The following is a 20,407-nucleotide window of genomic DNA, read 5'->3' as shown; positions in this document are numbered from 1 at the left end:
CTGGAATTGAGGACTGGATATAAGGCTGCCGACGCCCTTCTTCCTAGCTGGTGATTTTCCTGCTGGATTCTTGGAAACCAGATGATTCCTGCATCTCAAAGCTAAGTTTTTCTGCTCTGCTTTGTACTCTTCAGTTTTGTTTTTGTCTTGCCTTGTTTTTGGAGTTCTGCCATCCCCGGCCGGGGGTGAGCTGAATTCCATTTTTGTCTCTGATCTGTTGATATTTTGCTCTGTCTTCAGAATATACCTGAGTGCTGATATAGTCTTTTGAAGCCTAGCGACTTCAGGGCCTGTTTTTCCTATCAGTCGGTTGGCTCATTTTGATAGGGTATTTGCGGATGGCAGACAGCAGCTTTCCTATCCTGTCCTATGTAGTTAGCTTGGGCCCCATCATTTGCTCAACCTATCTTTCTATCTGTGTTAGTGTTTTCATCTTGCTTCACCGTCATTATATGTTGGGGGCTGCCTATTGCTTTGGGGTCTGCTCTGGGGCAGTTTAGTTTTTCCCCTTTCTGTCTTTAGGCTATATAGTTCTCCGGCTGTGATCGAGGGGTCTAGGGCACCGTAGGAACCCCCCACGGCTACTGCTAGTTGTTGTGGATAGGTTCAGGGGTCTGCAATCCGATAGCTGCCAACCTCTCTGGTTTTTCTGGACTTAGCTGGTATTTTGTTTTTTCCTCCTTCGGTGACTCATCATAACAGATATCTATAACTTTGTATGTAACGCCCCTTCTCATGTACAGTGCCATGGAATTAATGGCTTTATAAATAAATAATATTGTGAATGGCGGATCCTGTGTTATCTAATATATATATGATATCAGTTATTGTATAGGATGGAGCCACTACATATATTCCTCAGCTTTCTCTGCAAGGTGTTAAAATAATTTCTGAAAAGCCCAACCACTTTGCTGATATTATCATAAACAATTGTCTTTCTGCGAGCAAATCCACTACATATCAGCCCCATGACGACTTTGTGTATGGATTTTAGCTGTTAGGTCTTGCTGGTTTTTTAGGGTATTTTTTTATTCTATTTTTTGTTTTGTTTTTTTGTATATAATCTTTTTTTGTCATTTTGTACATTTTTTTTTAAATTTAAGGTTACAACCTTTGCAGCATTTGGACTGGATATCCATTAATGTAGAAGTTGGTGGCAGCAAATTCTGCATGCTGTGTGTGGACTGTGTGGAGTTGTGAGTTATACTCAATTTTGCAACTTAAATCGAAAGCATATAATAGTGATAACCTACCCTTAGGACAGGACATCATTCAGTGTGAGTCCGACCGCAACACCTCCACAAATCAGCCATTGTTAAGCATCAGCGGTGGTAAACAGTGAACGTAACAGTGAAGAGCACGGTGCCCCCAATGATTAGCAGCTTCTGCTGGATACTGTAGTTCAGCTCCTATTTAAAGGGAGTCATCAGTCAGTACAGAATGACTGTTCACACCAAGCATCGGGATATCCTTGGCGTGGTGAAACATTTAAATGCCTCATCCCAGTGATTGTAAAGTCGTCCTCTACTTTATTCCTGCTGCTTCTGAGTATTCTGTTTTCAAGGAAGGGAGGAGAGGAGTTCAAAATCCAACATGTGATCCCAAAGATACGGGACTTTATAATCACTGCAAATTTTTATGGCCTTCCCAAAGAGGTGTTGCATCCAAAGTAATTATGCGGAGCCACCCAACGACACGCCTCAGTCACTCAGTTCGGATTCTCCTGTCTCCTCACATGGCCGCTCGCTCTCACCATCAGGGTCGTACATGCTATGAAGATTCTAAAGTTTGCAGTCATAGAGTGAGTGCAGACCTTCATCCCAAACCTGGACAAACCCCTTTAAACTGAAAAGTAAAACATTATGCTGTGAGCTCCCCCTAGTGGTCGCTCTAGGCAGACAGAATTTTATATTTTATATTTGTCTGCAGCTCACATGCAAACTAGAACTAAAAAAAATAAAAATAAACCACAACTAAAGAAAAAAATGACTTTCGTGAGAAACCATTTATTTACAATGAACTTTCACAAAGCCTTAATGTATATAACTTATGAAGGGCACAGTGAAGAGGGTCCGTTATTTTAACAGCATCCCCTTGGAAGACGGGGGCGGGTAGGGGAGGACCAGACTTCTCTTCAAAACAGTAATAGGTCTATTATTATAATAATATATATCTATGTATATAGATTTTTCTTCAAGTGCAGCAATAAATTCCCCACCCTTTTCTAGTAAAGTGGATGACAAAGTGCTGGCTTAGGAAAAAAAAAAAAGGAAAGTAGAAAACAGACTTTTTTCTCTTTGTCTTTTTTTTTTTTTTTCTTCTCTTTTCAATATGGGCATTCATTATGAACAACATTTTTTTTCTGTACAAGAGAACTTTGGGTCCGATACAGAAATATAAATATAAAACAAACAGGCTATAAAAGGGGAAGAGTGGGACGTGGGTAGGTCTGTCCTATTGACGGGGGCCTCTCTGCAGGATGATCGTAGATTGTGGTGGTTGCAGTCCGTGTTTCCGCGAATGCTTCCGAAGGCCAATCATAATGTGACGAGGGCGGACGTTGCATGGACGCCCCCACTTTGTTTTACTGAGAGCTTGCTCTTTCGAGGATGTGAAGGTCGTAGGGTTTTCTGCTTGTCCTCAGTCTAAACTTGTTCATTAAGTTATTGTGTTCTTTCAGTGCACTCTTAGCGGCCGATACGGTGGGGAAGGTGGCCACGATGGTGTAGGTGGAGGCCAGGTCTGAAGAGGGGCTGCCTTGTTCAGTACTCGTCTGGCTCTCCCCACCCCCGCAGTAGTGTTGATAATGTGGTTGCGGGGTCTGTTGTGAGCGAGGGTCCCGGAGCCACCGAATTTTAGCACCTACTTTAAAGAGTTCGCCAAAAAGCATTTCTGCATCTTTGCGACTAATTCCGTCAGGCAGTTCTGTGATTTCTAGGACCTTCCCAACAACTGTAAAAGAGGAGACAAAAATGATTAGATAGATCAGTAACTATCTACGGCTCAGGACAGATATTTAATGTGAGTTACACCGCGTGCAGAATTATTAGGCAAGTTGTATTTGAGAGGATTCTTTTTATTACTGAACAACAACTATGTTCTCAATCAACCCAAAAGACTCAAATAGCAAAGCTTAATATTTTTGGAAGTTGGAGAGGGTTTTTTTTTTTAGATTTGGCTATCTTAGGAGGATATCTGTTTGTGCAGGTAACTATTACTGTGCAGAATTATTAGGCAACTTAATAAAAACCAAATATATACCCGTCTCACTCGCTTATTTTCACCAGGTAAACCAAGATAACAACACAAAATTTAGAAATAAACATTTGTGATATTCAAAAACCAAACAAAGAAAAAATAACAGTGACCAATATAGCCACCTTTCTTTACGATGACACTCAAAAGCCTTCCATCCATAGATTCTGTCATTTGCTTGCCGCAGCCACCAGAGCCTCCCAGACACTGTTCGGAGAGGTGTAGTTTTTTTTTGTTTTTTTTTAAATTCGTTTATTGAACCTCAGGACACAGAGAATGTACAACATACATAATGGCTTATGATAACAAGCATTATACATAGCACACATGTTTCTGTCCATTGCAAAATATAAATCAAAGAAATTGCACATTCTTGTAGATAAACAAGGTAATGTGTACATATCCTTCCAAGCGTACGTAAAGAATAATTGGCCTTACATTTTCCAGCATGTATATCAATCCAATTTCACAAGCCTTGTAATATCATTCGGAAATAAAGTCTAAATAAAATTCCTAAACTACCACTACATCAACTAGTGTCTATTATTTCCGCAGCCTGGTCTCCTATATCATTATGTCGTATGTGATGTCTCAACCTTGCAGAGTAAGATGAGAGGAGTTCCACCTCTCCCAAATCTTTTCAAATGTACCCGGGCATCTCCTATTTTGGTATAAAGTGCGCTCATATGGAACAATCGAATTTACCAAATCAACCCAAAATCTAAGAGAAGGACATGAGCCCCCCCATCCACCGCAGTGCCAGCACCTTCCGCGCCATAAACAGTGTTTCGTGCAGGAAGACCCCAGTATAGCGATCCCAAATCTCCTCCTCCCATAACCCAAACAAACAGACCAATGGCTCTAGAGGGACAGGCGCCTGCACCAGGGATGTCAGTAGTGTAGTCACCTCTTTCCAGTAGTGCAGGATAGTGGGGCATTGCCACACCATGTGAATAAAATCCGCATCTGGCAAGTGACATCGCAAACATTCTGATGATTGCAGTCGACCCATCCTAAAAAGTCGCACCGGAGTCAAGTATGATTGATTATATATAATTGTATCATTCTGTTATTGATAGATGGTGATACTCCGATCGGAGATTCCAGAATCTCCTCCCACTCCTCTCTTTGCGCATTAGGGATGAGTCGTTCCCACTTCCTCTTAATAGAGCGTATGGCAGATTCCGCCCCCACCGACAGCATGTACGTATATAAAGAGGATATGAGACCCTGGGGACCCTGAGAATTAAGGATTCCGATCAGAGGTAACGATGAAATAGCACGGCCCAGACCCCTATCCCTCATATGTGATTGAAGAGCCGATCTCAGCTGCAGATAGCGAAAAAATTGAGATCTTGGAATATCATGTGCGGCCTGTAATTGCTCAAAAGACTTTAAGATCCTCTGGTCATACAGGTGCCCCACTAAAGAGACGCTATACTGAGTCCAGAAAACGGTGGACGGTTGATTTAGCGATTCCGGAAGATAATTATTATTCCACAGGGGCATTTCAGCTATAAAATCTTTAAACCCAATTACGTTCTTGACTTAACTCCATATTGATCATGCCAGCCGGAGCAGGGGCAGCAGACGTGGGACACTGGTTTTCTCTAGCTCAAGAAATCCTAATGGGCAATCCACTTGTGCAGCGTGAAGCAAATGACCTTCAGAACTGGGGAGGCAACTACCCGGCATCCATTTACTTAATGCTTTAGCCTGCCCAGCTAAGTAGTATAGGAAAAAATCTGGCAGCGCCGCCCCGCCTCCCCTCTTTGGTCTCTGTAAAGTGGACAATTTAAGTTTGGGCCTAGTTTTCCCCCATATAAAGGACGTGACCTGGGAATTGAGATTTACAAAAAAGGACCTGGGCACCGCTACCGCACTGTGCTGAAGGGAGTAGCTAAATTTAGGGAGCAGTATCATTGTAATCAGATTAATGCGTCTGGCCACAGACAACGGGAGCCTACTCCAGGATGCAAATTGAACTTTAGCTAGTTCCAGCAGTGGGTGGACATTAAGTTGTAGATCAAGCGTACTATTGTGAAATATGTGAAGGCCCAAATATTTAAAGCTAGATACAATAGATAGCGAGGAGAGAGCCTCCAGCTGGGGCATCGGAGCATGGGAAAGGAGCAACACGGCAGACTTCCCCCAATTTATATGTAAACCTGAATATTTACTGAATCTATCTATAAGGGATATCACCTGTGGCAAAGTTTTTTCCGCTTCATTCAAGAATATCACCATGTCGTCGGCATATAGGCCTATGGTGTCCACCCGACCTGCTATATCTATACCTCGGATGTTAGGGGAGCACCTTATACGTATTGCTAGTGCCTCAATACCAAGGGCGAAGAGAGCTGGGGAGAGAGGACAGCCTTGACGGGTTCCCCTATGTAATGAGAAAGGCTCACATATAGTTATTTACTATAATACGGGCCTTGGGTTTCATATACAATATTTTAATCCGTGTTATAAATTTATTGCCAAAGCCATATCTTTGCAAGCACGCGGAGAGGAAAGGACACTCAAGAGTCAAAAGCCTTGGCAGCATCTAACGATGCCAGTGCCCATTTGTTGTCTGGCATTAGGGAACTATATTGGGCTATGGACTGGACTCGTCTGATATTGATGGAAGTGCTTTTACCAGGCATAAAGCCCGTTTGATCAGGATGTATAAGGTTCAATATAATTGAATTCAGTCTAGTAGCTCGGATCTTGGTAAAAATTTTATAGTCCACATTCACTAATAAAATAGGATGATAGGATCCACATTCCAAAGGGAGGTGTACTGCTTTCCCTCCCTGTTGCTCTCACATTTTATGAGGGACCACAGGTTCTCTATGGGGTTCAGATCAGGTGAACAAGGGGGCCATGTCGTTATTTTTTCTTCTTTTAGACCTTTACTGGCCAGCCACACTGTGGAGTATTTGGATGCATGTGATGGAGCATTGTCCTGCATGAAACTCATGTTTTTCTTGAACAATACCGACTTCTTCCTGTACCACTGCTTGAAGAAAGTGTCTTCCAGAAACTGGCAGTAGATCTGGGAGTTGAGCTTCATTCTATCCTCAACCCGAAAAGGTCCCACAAGTGCATCTTTGATGATACCAGCCCATACCAGTACCCCACCTCCACCTTGCTGGCGTCTGAGTCAGAGTGGAGCTCTCTGGCCTTTACTGATCCAGCCTTGGGCCCATCCATCTGGCCAATCAAGAGTCACTCTCATTTCATCAGTCCATAAAACCTTAGAAAAATCAGTCTTAACATATTTCTTGGCCCAGTTTTGACATTTTATCTTATGTTTCTTGTTCAAAGGTGGTCATTTTTCAGCCTTCCTTACCTTGGCCATGTCCCTGAGTATGGCTCACCTTGTGCTTTTTGATACTGCAGTAACATTGCAGCTCTGAAATATGGCAAAACTGGTGGCAAATGGCATCTTGGCAGCTTCACGCTTGATTTTCCTCAATTCATGGGCAGTTATTTTGCGCCTTTTTTTATCAACACGCTTCATGCGACCCTGTTGGCTATTTGCCATGAAACGCTTGATTGTTCCGTGATCACGCTTCAAAAGCTTGGCAATTTCAAGACTGCTGCATCCCTCTGCAAGACATCTCACAATTTTTGACTTTTCAGAGTCCGTCAAATCTTTCTTCGGACCCATTTTGCCAAAGGAAAGGAAGTTGCCTAATAATTAAGCACACCTTATATAGGGTGTTGATGTCATTAGACCACATCCCTCCTCATTACAGAGATGCAAATCACCTGATTTACATAATTGGCAGTTGGCTTTCAAGCCTATACAGCTTGGAGTAGGACAACATGTATAAAAAGGATGATGTGATCAAAATACTCATCCACCTAAAAATTCTGCACACAGTGTACATACAGTATATAAATTACATAAACTGTTATAAAACATAGTCCAAAAATAAAGGCTGTTATATACATGTACATTATCTAAATATATACATCAAGGAGGCGTAGATTTGATGGCTGCCGACACAGAAAGTTTCCTCAGAGGACCCTCACAACTCCCCACCGCCCCCTCAGCCATGCTTGGATAATATAAATCCCAATATATACATAGGGGACCATCATTGACATTTACTATCCGTCACAGAGAAAACTGTTACATCTAAGAGTCCTCTTGCTTCTTCTTGTATCAGGAGCTGATCTTATAAGACAACATTAAACATTTCACATTGATGTGGTTAGAAGACTCGTCATGGATCAGACAACTGGATGAGTAACTAGGCTCAGCCCAATATAAATAAAATGGACGTACTGTGATGCATTCTCCTAACCTTCCATATTTCACAATATTTATGCAAATGTCTCCACTTTTTATATACCTCTTCCTCCAGACGTATAAGTCAATGCATTTTCTCGATCATTTCCCTAATTCTTGGTGGTGCCCCGTCCAGCCAGTACGCTGCTACGATTTCCCTAATTTCATATAATGTCCTTTTACGCGCCATCCTTACATTTTCGTCTTCCGTTACTTCATTACCAAAACCCAGGATGCACACTGCAGGTTGTATAGGAATTTCAAAGAAGTTGTCCACTACTTGGACAACTTCTTCTCATACCCCTCGCTTTTCCACCGTAAAATTCTAAATCTTATGTTCTACTCCCGTGCCGGCGCCATTCCCGCAGGGTCGGCACTCGCTCTCACCGGGGCTCCAGAGCGGTTCTTGTGACACGAGACGCCGGCACCCAATCAATGTTGGCATCACTGTCCCTGCCTTCCGTCGAATTGAGCAGGAAGAGGAAGTCACAGATAAGCTGCAGCCCGGACTTCCTCTTCATGTTTGTTCGGAGGAGGAGACAGCGACGCCAGCGCTAATTGGGTGCCGGCGTCACAACAACCGCACGGGACCCCCAGGAGAGCGAGTGCAGACACCGCGGGAACGGCGCAGGCATGAGACGCGAGTATAGACTTTATTATTTAATGGGTGCCAAACATTTTGATCAAGAAAAGGTTGTCCTAGTAGTGGAAAACCCCTTTAAGCGTAAACACATAATTTACATAGTTTAAGGTTTGATTCCATCAATCTCCTATTGAACCACATACCCGGAACAGGTGTATAATATCGGCTAGACCAACTGCACATCTTGGGCACAAGTCATCTGGTTTTGCCCCTTTGTAATACAGGAATTTGGGCGTTTTATACACCCGATGTAGTAATTGTAATTGTGACGACAGTCTCTGGGCCTCACTGGTGGACAACTAGGGGACCAAAGAGATATCTTCCCATTGGTCAGGGTCAATTATCCCAATATCTTCATCCCACTTCTCTTTAGTTTTTAACGGGTGTTTTGAGAAAGTTCCGTCTCTTTGCAAAATATAGTCGCTGGAATAGACATATAGAGGGTCAAGTCATCCGACAGGAGCAGAACAGGGGAGGTTATGGACGTGTGATCACATTGCAGGAGGTGTTACTGTGGGTCATGGAAACTCAAATTTTCATTTTAGTACAGTCCCTTTAATAACTTTTGACCTATCAACAGAGTTGACCCCACCGTGAATCACCAAGCACTCGTACTTGGTTTGAACAGTCATTCTGTGCTGGCAGAGCACCTTTAAAGCGCAGGCCAGGCATGGGCACTGCTCCACTGAGTGAAAGTATGAATAAGGGGTCCGCTCAAAAATGGGACTCTGTGCCCCTCGTCATCGCTGGGGTTCCCAAGTAGTTGCAAGCTAATGTCATTACTTATCCAATGGACAGATGATGCATTTTGCTTTTTTCACAACGCCTTTAAGTGAGGGGATGAGACCCTGAAAAAGGATGTTAATAAGGGACTGAGCTTAAGACTATGGATTAAATTATAGGAGTGGGAAAAAATAAGAGACCTGCACAGTGGCATGTTCTAGATTTTTAATTTTTAAAAATTAAGAACCAATCAGTGCACAATTTTAAAGGACATTTAAACTTTTGAAACCCCCTGAGTAGTCTGTTAATGAGTTTATGTGCCGTTATCATCCATTGTTCCCATCTTTTAATACCTGCAGGTTGTCATATAACAGGGGCAGAAGGAGTAGAGTAACCCACTCCTGCAGGATCTGACTGCAGAGTTTTGTTTGTAGTCTGTTACCTTGGAAACACATAGGTCTGCATGCATGAGGCTGTTGGATTTTTTTTTTTTCTTTTAATTAAAATATGCAGAAGATTAATAAAAAAAAACTAAATATGTACTTAAAAAAAACCCAACGTACCAGGTTCACCTGCAGAGAGGTCTGTGGAAGCAGCTTTCTTGGCCATTTTTTTGCCTCGATTTCCATGTCTGTGTCCAGACTGACCCTGGAACATGCACAAATGAGATTCTTTTTTTGCCTCCCTCTTTTTCTTTCTTTTCTCTTTTTTAAACTGGCAGATATTATCGAGTCTACGATGTCTAACTTTACAGTAAAGTATTGTCTAGATCTGTATCTACAGCTATGTGCCCATGTGATCGCATATTATCTGGCATATAAGAAATATGAAAACATTCATTCTTTTACCCCCAGTCACTTGGATCCCTGGAGAAAAGCCTACGTATCTATATTAAAGAGATGTCTTCATTATATCCTAGATGTGAAATGTAGGATCAAGAACACGATTATAAACCTGTTGACTTGTTATATGTCCGTGTACTAATTGAGGAGCATTGTATTGTAATGGCTGACCAAGTAACGGATATCTTGTATCACCTGCCAGGAAAAAGGGAACACGAGAGAGAAATAAATAATACGACAGTCAGCACAGAATGACAAAAAAAGCAGAATTCACACACGCAGCAAAACCGGGAGATTGTTACTAGGTCTCCATCGCTTCTTTTAAAATCTGAACACATTTTGTGGGCAATATGATTACATTTCTGAAATTCTACATTTTAAAGACTCACATAATAATTATAATAATTTAATGAATCCCCCACATTGAGAAATGGAAATTTAGCATTTGGGAGGAGTGTTCTTTATCTTTGGCCATCACCATACAATCTTAAAAGTTATCTATATCACTTAAGAAAGTTGAGTAACTTTGTAAATACATGACATTATTTATACTTTATTGAGCCAGGGTTAAACTCCTGAGCTGCACTCACTATTCTGCTGGTGCAGTCACTGTGTACATACATAACATTACTGATCCTGAGTTACATCCTGTATTATACTCCAGAGCTGCACTCACTATTCTGCTGGTGCAGTCACTGTGTACATACATTACATTACTGATCCTGAGTTACATCCTGTATTATACTCCAGAGCTGCACTCACTATTCTGCTGGTGCAGTCACTGTGTACATACAGTCATGGCCAAAGGTTTAGAGAATGACACAAATATTATATTTTCACATGATCTGCTGGCCTCTGGTTTTTATGTGTGTTTGTCAGATGTTTTTATCACATACAGAAATATAATTGCAATCATATTATGAGTAACAAAAGGTTATATTGACAGAATGAGTTAATGCAGCAAGTCAATATTTGCAGTGTTGACCCTTCTTCTTCAGGACCTCTGCAATTCTCCCTGGCATGCTCTCAATCAACTTCTGGATCAAATCCTGACTGATAGCAGTCCATTCTTGCAAAATCAATGCTTTTATTTTGTCTGAATTTGAAGGTTTTTGTTTGTCCACCCGTCTCTTGATGATTGACCACAAGTTCTCAATGGGATTAAGATCTGGGGAGTTTCCAGGCCATGGTCCCAAAATCTCTATGTTTTGTTCCCTGAGCCATTTAGTTATCACCTTTGCTTTATGGCAAGGTGCTCCATCATGTTGAAAAAGGCATTGTTGATCGCCAAACTGCTCTTGGACGGTTGGGAGAAGTTGCTCTTGGAGGACATTCTGGTACCATTCTTTATTCATGACTGTGTTTTTAGGCAAGACTGCGAGAGAGCCCATTCCCTTGGCTGAGAAGCCACCCCACACATGAATGGTTTCAGGATGCTTGACAGTTGGCATGAGACAAGACTGGTGGTAGCGCTCACCTGGTCTTCTCCAAATAAGCCGTTTTCCAGATGTCCCAAACAATCGAAAAGGGGATTCATCAGAGAAAATGACTTTACCCCAGTCCTCAGCAGTCCACTCCCTGTACCTCTTGCAGAATATCAGTCTGTCCATGATGTTTTTCCTGGAGAGAAGTGGCTTCTTTGCTGCCCTTCTTGAGACCAGTCCTTGCTCCAAGAGTCTCAGCCTCACAGTGCGTGCAGATGCACTCACACCTGCCTGCTGCCATTCCTGAGCAAGCTCTGCACTGCTGGTAGCCCGATCCCGCAGCTGAAACACTTTTAAGAGACGGTCCTGGCGCTTGCTGGTTTATCTTGGGCGCCCTGGAGCCTTTTTGGCAACAAGGGAACCTCTCTCCTTGAAGTTCTTGATGATGCGATAGATTGTTGACTGAGGTGCAATCTTTCTAGCTGCGATACTCTTCCCTGTTAGGCCATTTTTGTGCAGTGTAATGATGACTGCACGTGTTTCTTTAGAGATAACCACGGTTAACAGAAGAGAAACAATGATGCCAAGCCCCACCTCCTTTTAAAGTGTCCAGTGGTGTCATTCTTACTTAATCATGACAAATTGATCTCCAGCCCTGTCCTCATCAACACCCACACCTGTGTTAATGGAGCAATCACTGAAACGATGTTAGCTGGTCCTTTTAAGGCAGGGCTGCAATGATGTTGAAATGTGTTTTGGGGGATAAAGCTAATTTTCTAGGCAAATATTGACTTTGCAAGTAATTGCTGTTAAGCTGATCACTCTTTATAACATTCTGGAGTATATGCAAATTGCCATTAGAAAAAATGAAGCAGTAGACTTTGTAAAAATTAATATTTGTGTCATTCTCTAAACTTTTGGCCATGACTGTACATTACTGATCCTGAGTTACATCCTGTATTATACTCCAGAGCTGCACTCACTATTCTGCTGAAGCAGTCACTGTGTACATACATTACATTACTGATCCTGATTTACATCCTGTATTATACTCCAGAGCTGCACTCACTATTCTGCTGGTGCAGTCACTGTGTACATACATTACATTACTGATCCTGAGTTACATCCTGTATTATACTCCAGAGCTGCACTCACTATTCTGCTGATGCAGTCACTGTGTACATACATTACATTACTGCTCCTGAGTTACATCCTGTATTATACTCCAGAGCTTCACTCACTATTCTGCTGATGCAGTCACTGTGTACATACATTACATTACTGATCCTGAGTTACATCCTGTATTATACTCCAGAGCTGCACTCACTATTCTGCTGGTGCAGTCACTGTGTACATACATTACATTACTGCTCCTGAGTTACATCCTGTATTATACTTCAGAGCTGCACTCACTATTCTGCTGGTGCAGTCACTGTGTACATACATTACATTTTCCCCTCAAGCTTTAAACATGCCTCAATCACACCTATCCTCAAAAAGCCCTCTCTTTACCCATCCTCTGTATCTAGCTATCGCCGTATATCACTTCTCCCCTATGCCTCAAAACTACTGGAACAACACGTCCATCTTGAACTATCCTCCCACCTCTCTTCTTGCTCCCTCCTTGACCACTTGCAATCCGGCTTCCAGCCACACCACTCCACTGAAACTGCCCTAACTAAGGTCACCAATTACCTACTAGCCGCCAAGGCCAAGGGACACTACTCTGTCCTCCTCCTTTGACACAGTGGACCATTCCCTATTACTACAGACCCTCTCATCTCTTGGTATCACAGACTTGGCCCTATCATGGATTGCGTCATACCTAGCAGACCGGACATTCAGCATCTCCCATTCGCACACCACCTCCTCACTGCGCCCCCTATCCGTCGGAGTCCCGCAAGGTTCAGTCCTAGGGCCCCTGTGCTTCTCCGTTTACACCTTCGGCCTGGGACAGCTCATAGAATCTCATGGCTTTCAGTATCATCTCTATGCTGATGACACACAGATCTACATCTCTGGACCAGATATCACCTCCTTACTAAACAGAATCCCTCAATGTCTGTCCGCTATTTCATCCTTCTTCTCCGCTCGATTTCTAAAACTTAATATGGACAAAACAGAATTAATCATCTTTTGCCCATCTCACGTGACCCCCCCAACAGACCTATCCATTAAAGTAAACGGCTGCCCACTCTCTTCAGTCCCACAAGCTCGCTGCCTCGTGGTTATCCTTGACACTGATCTCTCCTTCAAACCACATATCCAAGCCCTTTCCGCTTCCTGCCGACTTCAACTCAAAAATATTTCACGGATCCGTACATTCCTCAACCAAGAATCTGCAAAAACCCTAGTCCATGCCCTCATCATCTCCCGCCTTGACTACTGCAACCTCCTGCTCTGTGGCCTCCCCTCTAACACTCTCGCACCCCTCCAATCTATTCTTAACTCTGCTGCCCGACTAATCCACCTGTCCCCCCGCTATTCCCTGGCCTCTCCCCTCTGTCAATCCCTTCACTGGCTCCCCATTACCCAAAGACTCCAGTTCAAAACCCTAACCATGACATACAAAGCGATCCACAGCCTGAGTCCTCCCTACATCTGTGACCTAGTCTCCCGGTACTTACCTGCACGAAACCTCCAATCCTCACAAGATCTCCTCCTGTACTCTCCTCTTATCTCCTCTTCCCACAATCGCATACAAGATTTCTCCAGCGCATCCCCTCTACTCTCTGGAACTCTCTACCACAACATATCAGACTCTCGCCTACCATCGAAACCTTCAAAAAGAACTTGAAGACCTACCTCTTCCGACAAGCCTACAACTTGGAGTAACCACCGATCCACCAAACCGCTGCACGACCAGCTCTACCCTCGCCTACTGTATCCTCACGCATCCCGTTGTAGATTGTGAGCCCTCGCGGGCAGGGTCCTCTCCCATCCAGTACCAGTCGTGACTTGTTTAAGATTACTGTACTTTTATGTATTATGTATACCCCTCCTCACATGTAAAGCGCCATGGAATAAATGGCACTATAATAAATAATAATAATAATTACTGATCCTGAGTTACATCCTGTATTATACTCCAGAGCTGCACTCACTATTCTGCTGGTGCAGTCACTGTGTACATACATTACTGATCCTGAGTTACATCCTGTATTATACTCCAGAGCTGCACTCACTATTCTGCTGGTGCAGTCACTGTGTACATACATTACATTACTGATCCTGAGTTACATCCTGTATTATACCCCAGAGCTGCACTCACTATTCTGCTGGTGCAGTCACTGTGTACATACATTACATTACTGATCCTGAGTTACATCCTGTATTATACCCCAGAGCTGCACTCACTATTCTGCTGGTGCAGTCACTGTGTACATACATTACATTACTGATCCTGAGTGATCCTGTATTGTAGCCCAGAGCTGCACTCACTATTCTGCTGGTGCAGTCACTGTGTATATACATTACTGATCCTGAGTTACCTCCTGTATTATACCCCAGAGCTGCACTCACTATTCTGTTGGTGGAGTCACTGATTGATAACAGTTTCCAATAACAATCTGTAATTCAGATCTAGTTTAGACAGTAAACTCATAATTAAGTAAAAGTAAGTAACATATTTTCTAAGCTACTCCACTGTTTATATAGATCCTATTTTCCACAGTGCTGAAATGTGAATCTACCATTTAAGCAGTCACCAAAATTCCCAAGTGTCATTTTTACTAAAATCAGCTGAGCACAGTACAGTACCGGACTTTGATATTTTTTTTTACCTGCACTGATACATTGTAACAGGAGAAAGATTTGTACATTGAATAAGACTGGATAGAATCATTAAGAGAAGATCGCTGGATGTAAACCGCAAATTTCCATTCTCTGACAGCAAGATAAGATATTGCAAAAGCTAAAAGTATATTAAAAAATGTAAAAACTTTAAAAAAAAAAAACACAACAGCACACACCTTAAAGCTTTATAACTACTCAATCACCTAAGAGACACTTATATGAAAATTTTACCTTGTCCTGAAGCAAACGGTCTAGAAAAATGTGGAACTAGAGGGAGAGGCGTTAAACCAGGGCGGATATTTTTCATGTTGGCTATTTGGACGGGAACCGGTGACTGGTTGGGCGATGTGATGGGACTGCTTAAATGTGAGCTATGCTGCAAGAGAGGACCAGAAACACAAACTTATATACAGTCGTCGGTGTACGACGCAGCGCATCTTCAGAGCAAGCCTGTATCTTCCTATACTAGCCCCTTAAAGGGATCTTCTTATATATTTAGGATGTATCCACAGGGTATGTCTTGAATGCCTGAGCCTCAGTGGTGGAGCATGGACCCACTTTCAAAATGCGGGAGCCCCATCCCACCCAGTGCTACAGCCGCTACCGATGAAGATTTCCGGTACAATTAATCAAGTTTCCTCGGTTGTTTTTGGAACTCCAATAAAAGTCCAAGGAATGATCTGGGCATAAGGCGGCAGCACCCGCAGGACGAGGGGTCCGAGGACCCCTGTTCTCCAGACAAGTGTGGGTGGGACTGCATCCATGGCGCATCCTGTGGATACACTTGCAGTTATGTAGCACGCCAGAACATAAATGGCGCTAACAAACAACTAAAAGTTGATCTGCTACTCGATGTATAGAATTAGCCCTTTTGATCATGGTGAACTCTGAAAACAAATATAACATTGGCAGCGCCATCCACGAGTAGATACGCTCCGGTTATAAGCTCCGGTCCTGATCCTAATATACAGTATGTCTATGAGGTGGTCACATCAGGTCAGGAGACTGAGAGTTGTGTCTGTAACAAAAAACGTAAAATAAAGCCGCCATATGGTCGTGTCACTAAACCTTTTGGTTTGTGCGAACTCTCTTGTGGGAAATGGGCGAACGGGGCGCCAATGATGGACGGCCGATCAAAGCTTATGACCACCAATATTAATTTGCCTTGAAGTCTGTGCATAATGTTATTTATTCACTGAATGTTGGTATTTTTGAGTTCTATATGGCGCTGTTAAAAGAAAAATTATAGATATTTTTGCAGTGTAAATTGGCGGCAGCACTGTAAGTACAGTACATTATTTGGGCATTTATATTGAAGTGTCTTGTGGCCAAAGTGGGTCATTTAATTTGGACCCAGACAATTTAGCGCTTATATTTAGACAAGTGCAAAAAACGTCAAGACACATGGCTGGCGCTAAGAAGCAAATATTTCTAAAATGTACTGATGCAGATGGTAAAACACCACAAAGAAGTATATATACCCCCCCCCCAGACAAGCACATACATCCCCCCCAGACAAGCACATACATCCCCCCCCAGACAAGCACATACATCCCCCCCCACAAGCACATACATCCCCCCCCAGACAAGCACATACATCCCCAACCAGACAAGCACATACATCCCCCCCCAGACAAGCACATACACCCCCCCCAGACAAGCACATACACCCCCCCAGACAAGCACAAACATCCCCCCCCAGACAAGCACAAACATCCCCCCCCAGACAAGCACAAACATCCCCCCCCAGACAAGCACAAACATCCCCCCCCAGACAAGCACAAACATCCCCCCCAGACAAGCACATACATCCCCCCCAGACAAGCACATACATCCCCCCAGACAAGCACATACATCCCCCCCAGATAAGCACATACATCCCCCCCAGACAAGCACATACATCCCCCCCAGACAAGCACATACATCCCCCCCAGACAAGCATATACATCCCCCCCAGACAAGCACATACATCCCCCCCCAGACAACCACATACATCCCCCCAGATAAGCACATACACCCCCCCAGACAAGCACACATCCCCCCAGATAAGCACATACATCCCCCCCAGACAAGCACATACATCCCCCCAGACAAGCACATACACCCCCCAGACAAGCACATACATCCCCCCAGACAAGCACATACATCCCCCCAGACAAGCACATACATCCCCCCCAGACAAGCACATACATCCCCCCAAGACAAGCACATACATCCCCCCCAGACAAGCACATACATCCCCCCCAGACAAGCACATACATCCCCCCAAGACAAGCACATACATCCCCCCCAGACAAGCACATACATCCCCCCCAGACAAGCATATACATCCCCCCAGATAAGCACATACACCCCCCCAGACAAGCACATACATCCCCCCAGATAAGCACACATCCCCCCAGATAAGCACAAACATCCCCCCAGACAAGCACATACATCCCCCCCAGATAAGCACACATCCCCCCAGACAAGCACATACACCCCCCCAGACAAGCACATACATCCCCCCCAGACAAGCACATACATCCCCCCCAGACAAGCACATACATCCCCCCCAGACAAGCACATACATCCCCCCAGATAAGCACATACATCCCCCCCAGACAAGCACATACATCCCCCCAGATAAGCACATACATCCCCCCCCAGACAAGCACATACATCCCCCCCAGACAAGCACATACACCCCCCACTATTTACATGGATAGACGGATCCAGGCTTCCATACTCGGCCACTTTATGAGCCCTCTGGTGGTCACAATAATATTTATTTGGCTTCCACTGAGGAGGTGAATGTGTTTGAGGTGGCGGGTTGTTAGGAACATTGAGCTGCATCATTACCATTCCACCAGGAGGGGGCGGTGCTGGTATTGCTGAAAAAGAAAAAAAAAAGAAAAACAATTAAAAAAAAAAAAAACTAAACAGCGCCACTCCTGAAGAAGAGGCAGTGCCTGATATTGCAGCTCATCCCATTCTGGTACATGAGGCTGAACTGCAATAGCAAAGGAGGAAGAAATAAAAAAAAAAAAATAAGAGGGCTATAACTTTATACCTGCACATTGAGGACCTGGCAGCGGCTGAGAGCTACAAGGAGATGTTGCCCTTGGAAATTGCATCTGGTCAGATCCTGGATGCTGCATGTACCCCATGGAGGAGCTGCGAAGTTGGACACGTTGTTATACGAGCTACATGTGGTATATAATCAGAGTGCGTGTTTGTAGCCCGTCCGTACCTCAGGTTGTTCTGCTGTCCTGGCGAGATGACGCTGTAGTAGACCGGCATCCCCGTGGTCGGTATCGGCCCCTGGTGGGACTGGCTAGGAATGAGCACCTGTTGGTGATATGGCTGTTGTGGCACAGACTGGGAGCCTTGCCGAACGGGAACCTAATAAAACAAGGCCGCCAAGTTATGACACGTCATAAAGCCGCCATCTGCTGTAGGATGGTATGGGACGTGCACAGGCTTCATCACAGCCTGACTGGCACTACCTGGTATGAGGGCACTGAGGAGTACTGCACCATAACACCTTGGATGGGATTGGCAATGCTGCCATGTTGCCCACCGACCAACGTCTGATTCTGGGGCTGCTGCACATTGACCATGCCTTGGTAGGTCGGCTGCTGGCTGGGCATTACCGCAGGATAAGCTAGAACGTAAAAGAAAAAAAAAAATTAGATCATGGATTCAGTGCAAGTAGTCAAAAAAGCACACGACCGACACGGTTCAAGCCGTCCTTAAAGGGATTGTCCAGAATGAAAGAAAAATGGCTGAGTTCTTACAAAAACTTTAAAAGGGAGCACTGTCAATTAGGGGCACCCAGTGTGCCTTAGCACTGGGTTGGGGGGTACAATACTTGCTTGCCCAAGCTGTCGGCACCCCACAGCTAAAATTTTATACATATTTTAGGTCCTATTCACGTTGTTCTAGAGCCTTCAGTAGACAGTATATATTGGTAATATTATTGTTAAAAAATTAAGTTTTTTTTTTTATCCCAGCAGTTAGTAGGAGGGACACCACCCTGACGCGCGCTACAGCCTGGTGCAGAAATGACCTTCCAATGAGGACATACATGTATGTCAATTTGCGCTATGGCGGTAATATCAAGAGCAGATGTACCGTAGGCTGCGCCACCACTACAGTCATTACAATGGGGCGTATAGCTGCACCCACCATGCTGCAATGGAAATATTTAGGATATCATTTAAAATGCCTGCAGCTATAGAAAGACAGCGGAGTCTTTTCACCACCAGAAGACCCAAGTCCAACTTTCCCAGATCCGATTGTGTATGAGCGGCAAAATAACAGATCAGGAAAAGCCTCCTGTTAGGTTCAATTCTCCATCTGAGCCCTTTCCAAGAACAAATGCTCCCCGCCGCGCATCAGCAGAGCCGCTCGCTTCAAGTAACGCTCCCTGTACAGCGGCGCATGACATGAGAGCCCTGCTTTCAGCTCCGCGGTACCAGAGAATTTAATTTACATTTCAATAATAGCATAAAAGAGTTCAGCAATAAAAGGGCCGCCGCCGCCGCCAGAACAAAGGGCCGACCAGGAACATTTACTGCCGCATTCAACGACGTCGCCGCTAAATGCCGAACAATAATTGTGAGAAGATTGTAAAAGGCAGAAATATCATAGAAGTCGTCTACATAACAAGGGTAAGTTACGTTGTCCTCATTTACATCTGAAGGGCAAATCAGCGGAGACATTGTGGGTGCGACAAAAGCGAGGGTCAGAGAAACAATCCTGCCCACTACGTACACCGCCTCCTGCGCAGGGACCGGCGATGTCGCCCTACAGAGAATAGACGGAGCCGTGACCGAGCGCGAGCTCTGCGGCTCCAGGCTACGGGAATTAACCCCTTCGCGACAGGCCCAATTTCCATTTTTGCGTTTCTGTTTTCTTCCTCCCCTTCTTCCCAGATTCAGAACTCTTTTTATTTTTCTGCCCACAGACGTTTGAGGCCTTGTTTTTTTTTTTTTGTTTTTTTTTTTAAGAAAAAAAGGAGGATTCGCTCCAGCTGCATAAAAATCTTCTTTTATTGAATGTGGATCAAATAACACATAATAAAATTCTCCATATAATCACACCAGACTTGGGTAACGCAGAGGCTACGCGTTTCGACCTATGAGGTCTTTATCAAAGCCATACCCAGTCTCTAGTGCAACTAAGCTATAAGTACAAGACTGGCCAATAGGAAACCTGCAATACATCACATGATACCTACTTCCGGTCCTGCACATACGAAACATCACATATGACAATACATAATTAAAAACATTAATAGTAATGCACCATCAAGTCATGTCTTTTGTTCAGACCGATTGGGTGTCTCGTGTTTAAATGATAAATCCAAAATGCTTCGGGTGAGAAGCCGCCGTCTCATATCTCCCCCCCCCCCCCCCCCCCCCGAGATGACAAAGTAACCCGTTCTATT

General features: G+C 44.0%; 1 protein-coding gene across 12 annotated transcripts in view; it reads right to left on the bottom strand.

Annotated features, from left to right (window-relative positions):
• Positions 1-1,986: 1,986 nt before the first annotated feature.
• Positions 1,987-20,407, bottom strand: part of R3HDM1 (R3H domain containing 1) — a 119,890-nt gene continuing 101,469 nt past the window's right edge. For 10 of the 12 annotated variants that reach the window (XM_073545541.1, XM_073545545.1, XM_073545547.1 and 7 more), the window contains 8 exons: positions 18,462-18,619; positions 18,206-18,357; positions 18,026-18,129; positions 17,674-17,846; positions 15,205-15,349; positions 9,867-9,949; positions 9,476-9,560; positions 1,987-2,952 (listed from right to left, as the gene is read on the bottom strand). In XM_073545541.1, coding sequence (XP_073401642.1) covers positions 2,585-2,952; positions 9,476-9,560; positions 9,867-9,949; positions 15,205-15,349; positions 17,674-17,846; positions 18,026-18,129; positions 18,206-18,357; positions 18,462-18,619 — 1,268 coding nt within the window. In that variant the 3' untranslated portion in view covers positions 1,987-2,584. Of the gene's footprint in view, positions 2,953-9,475; positions 9,561-9,760; positions 9,950-15,204; positions 15,350-17,673; positions 17,847-18,025; positions 18,130-18,205; positions 18,358-18,461; positions 18,620-20,407 lie in introns of all 12 variants that reach the window. The other 2 variants (XR_012220317.1, XM_073545552.1) reach the window with 2 other exon arrangements.

Source organism: Dendrobates tinctorius, unplaced genomic scaffold (assembly GCF_039654945.1).
Source record: "Dendrobates tinctorius isolate UK_male_01 unplaced genomic scaffold, ASM3965494v1 ptg000143l, whole genome shotgun sequence".
NCBI lineage: Eukaryota > Metazoa > Chordata > Amphibia > Anura > Dendrobatidae > Dendrobates > Dendrobates tinctorius.
Note: the sequence above shows the minus strand (reverse complement) of the source record. Positions and strands in the feature narration are given on the sequence as shown.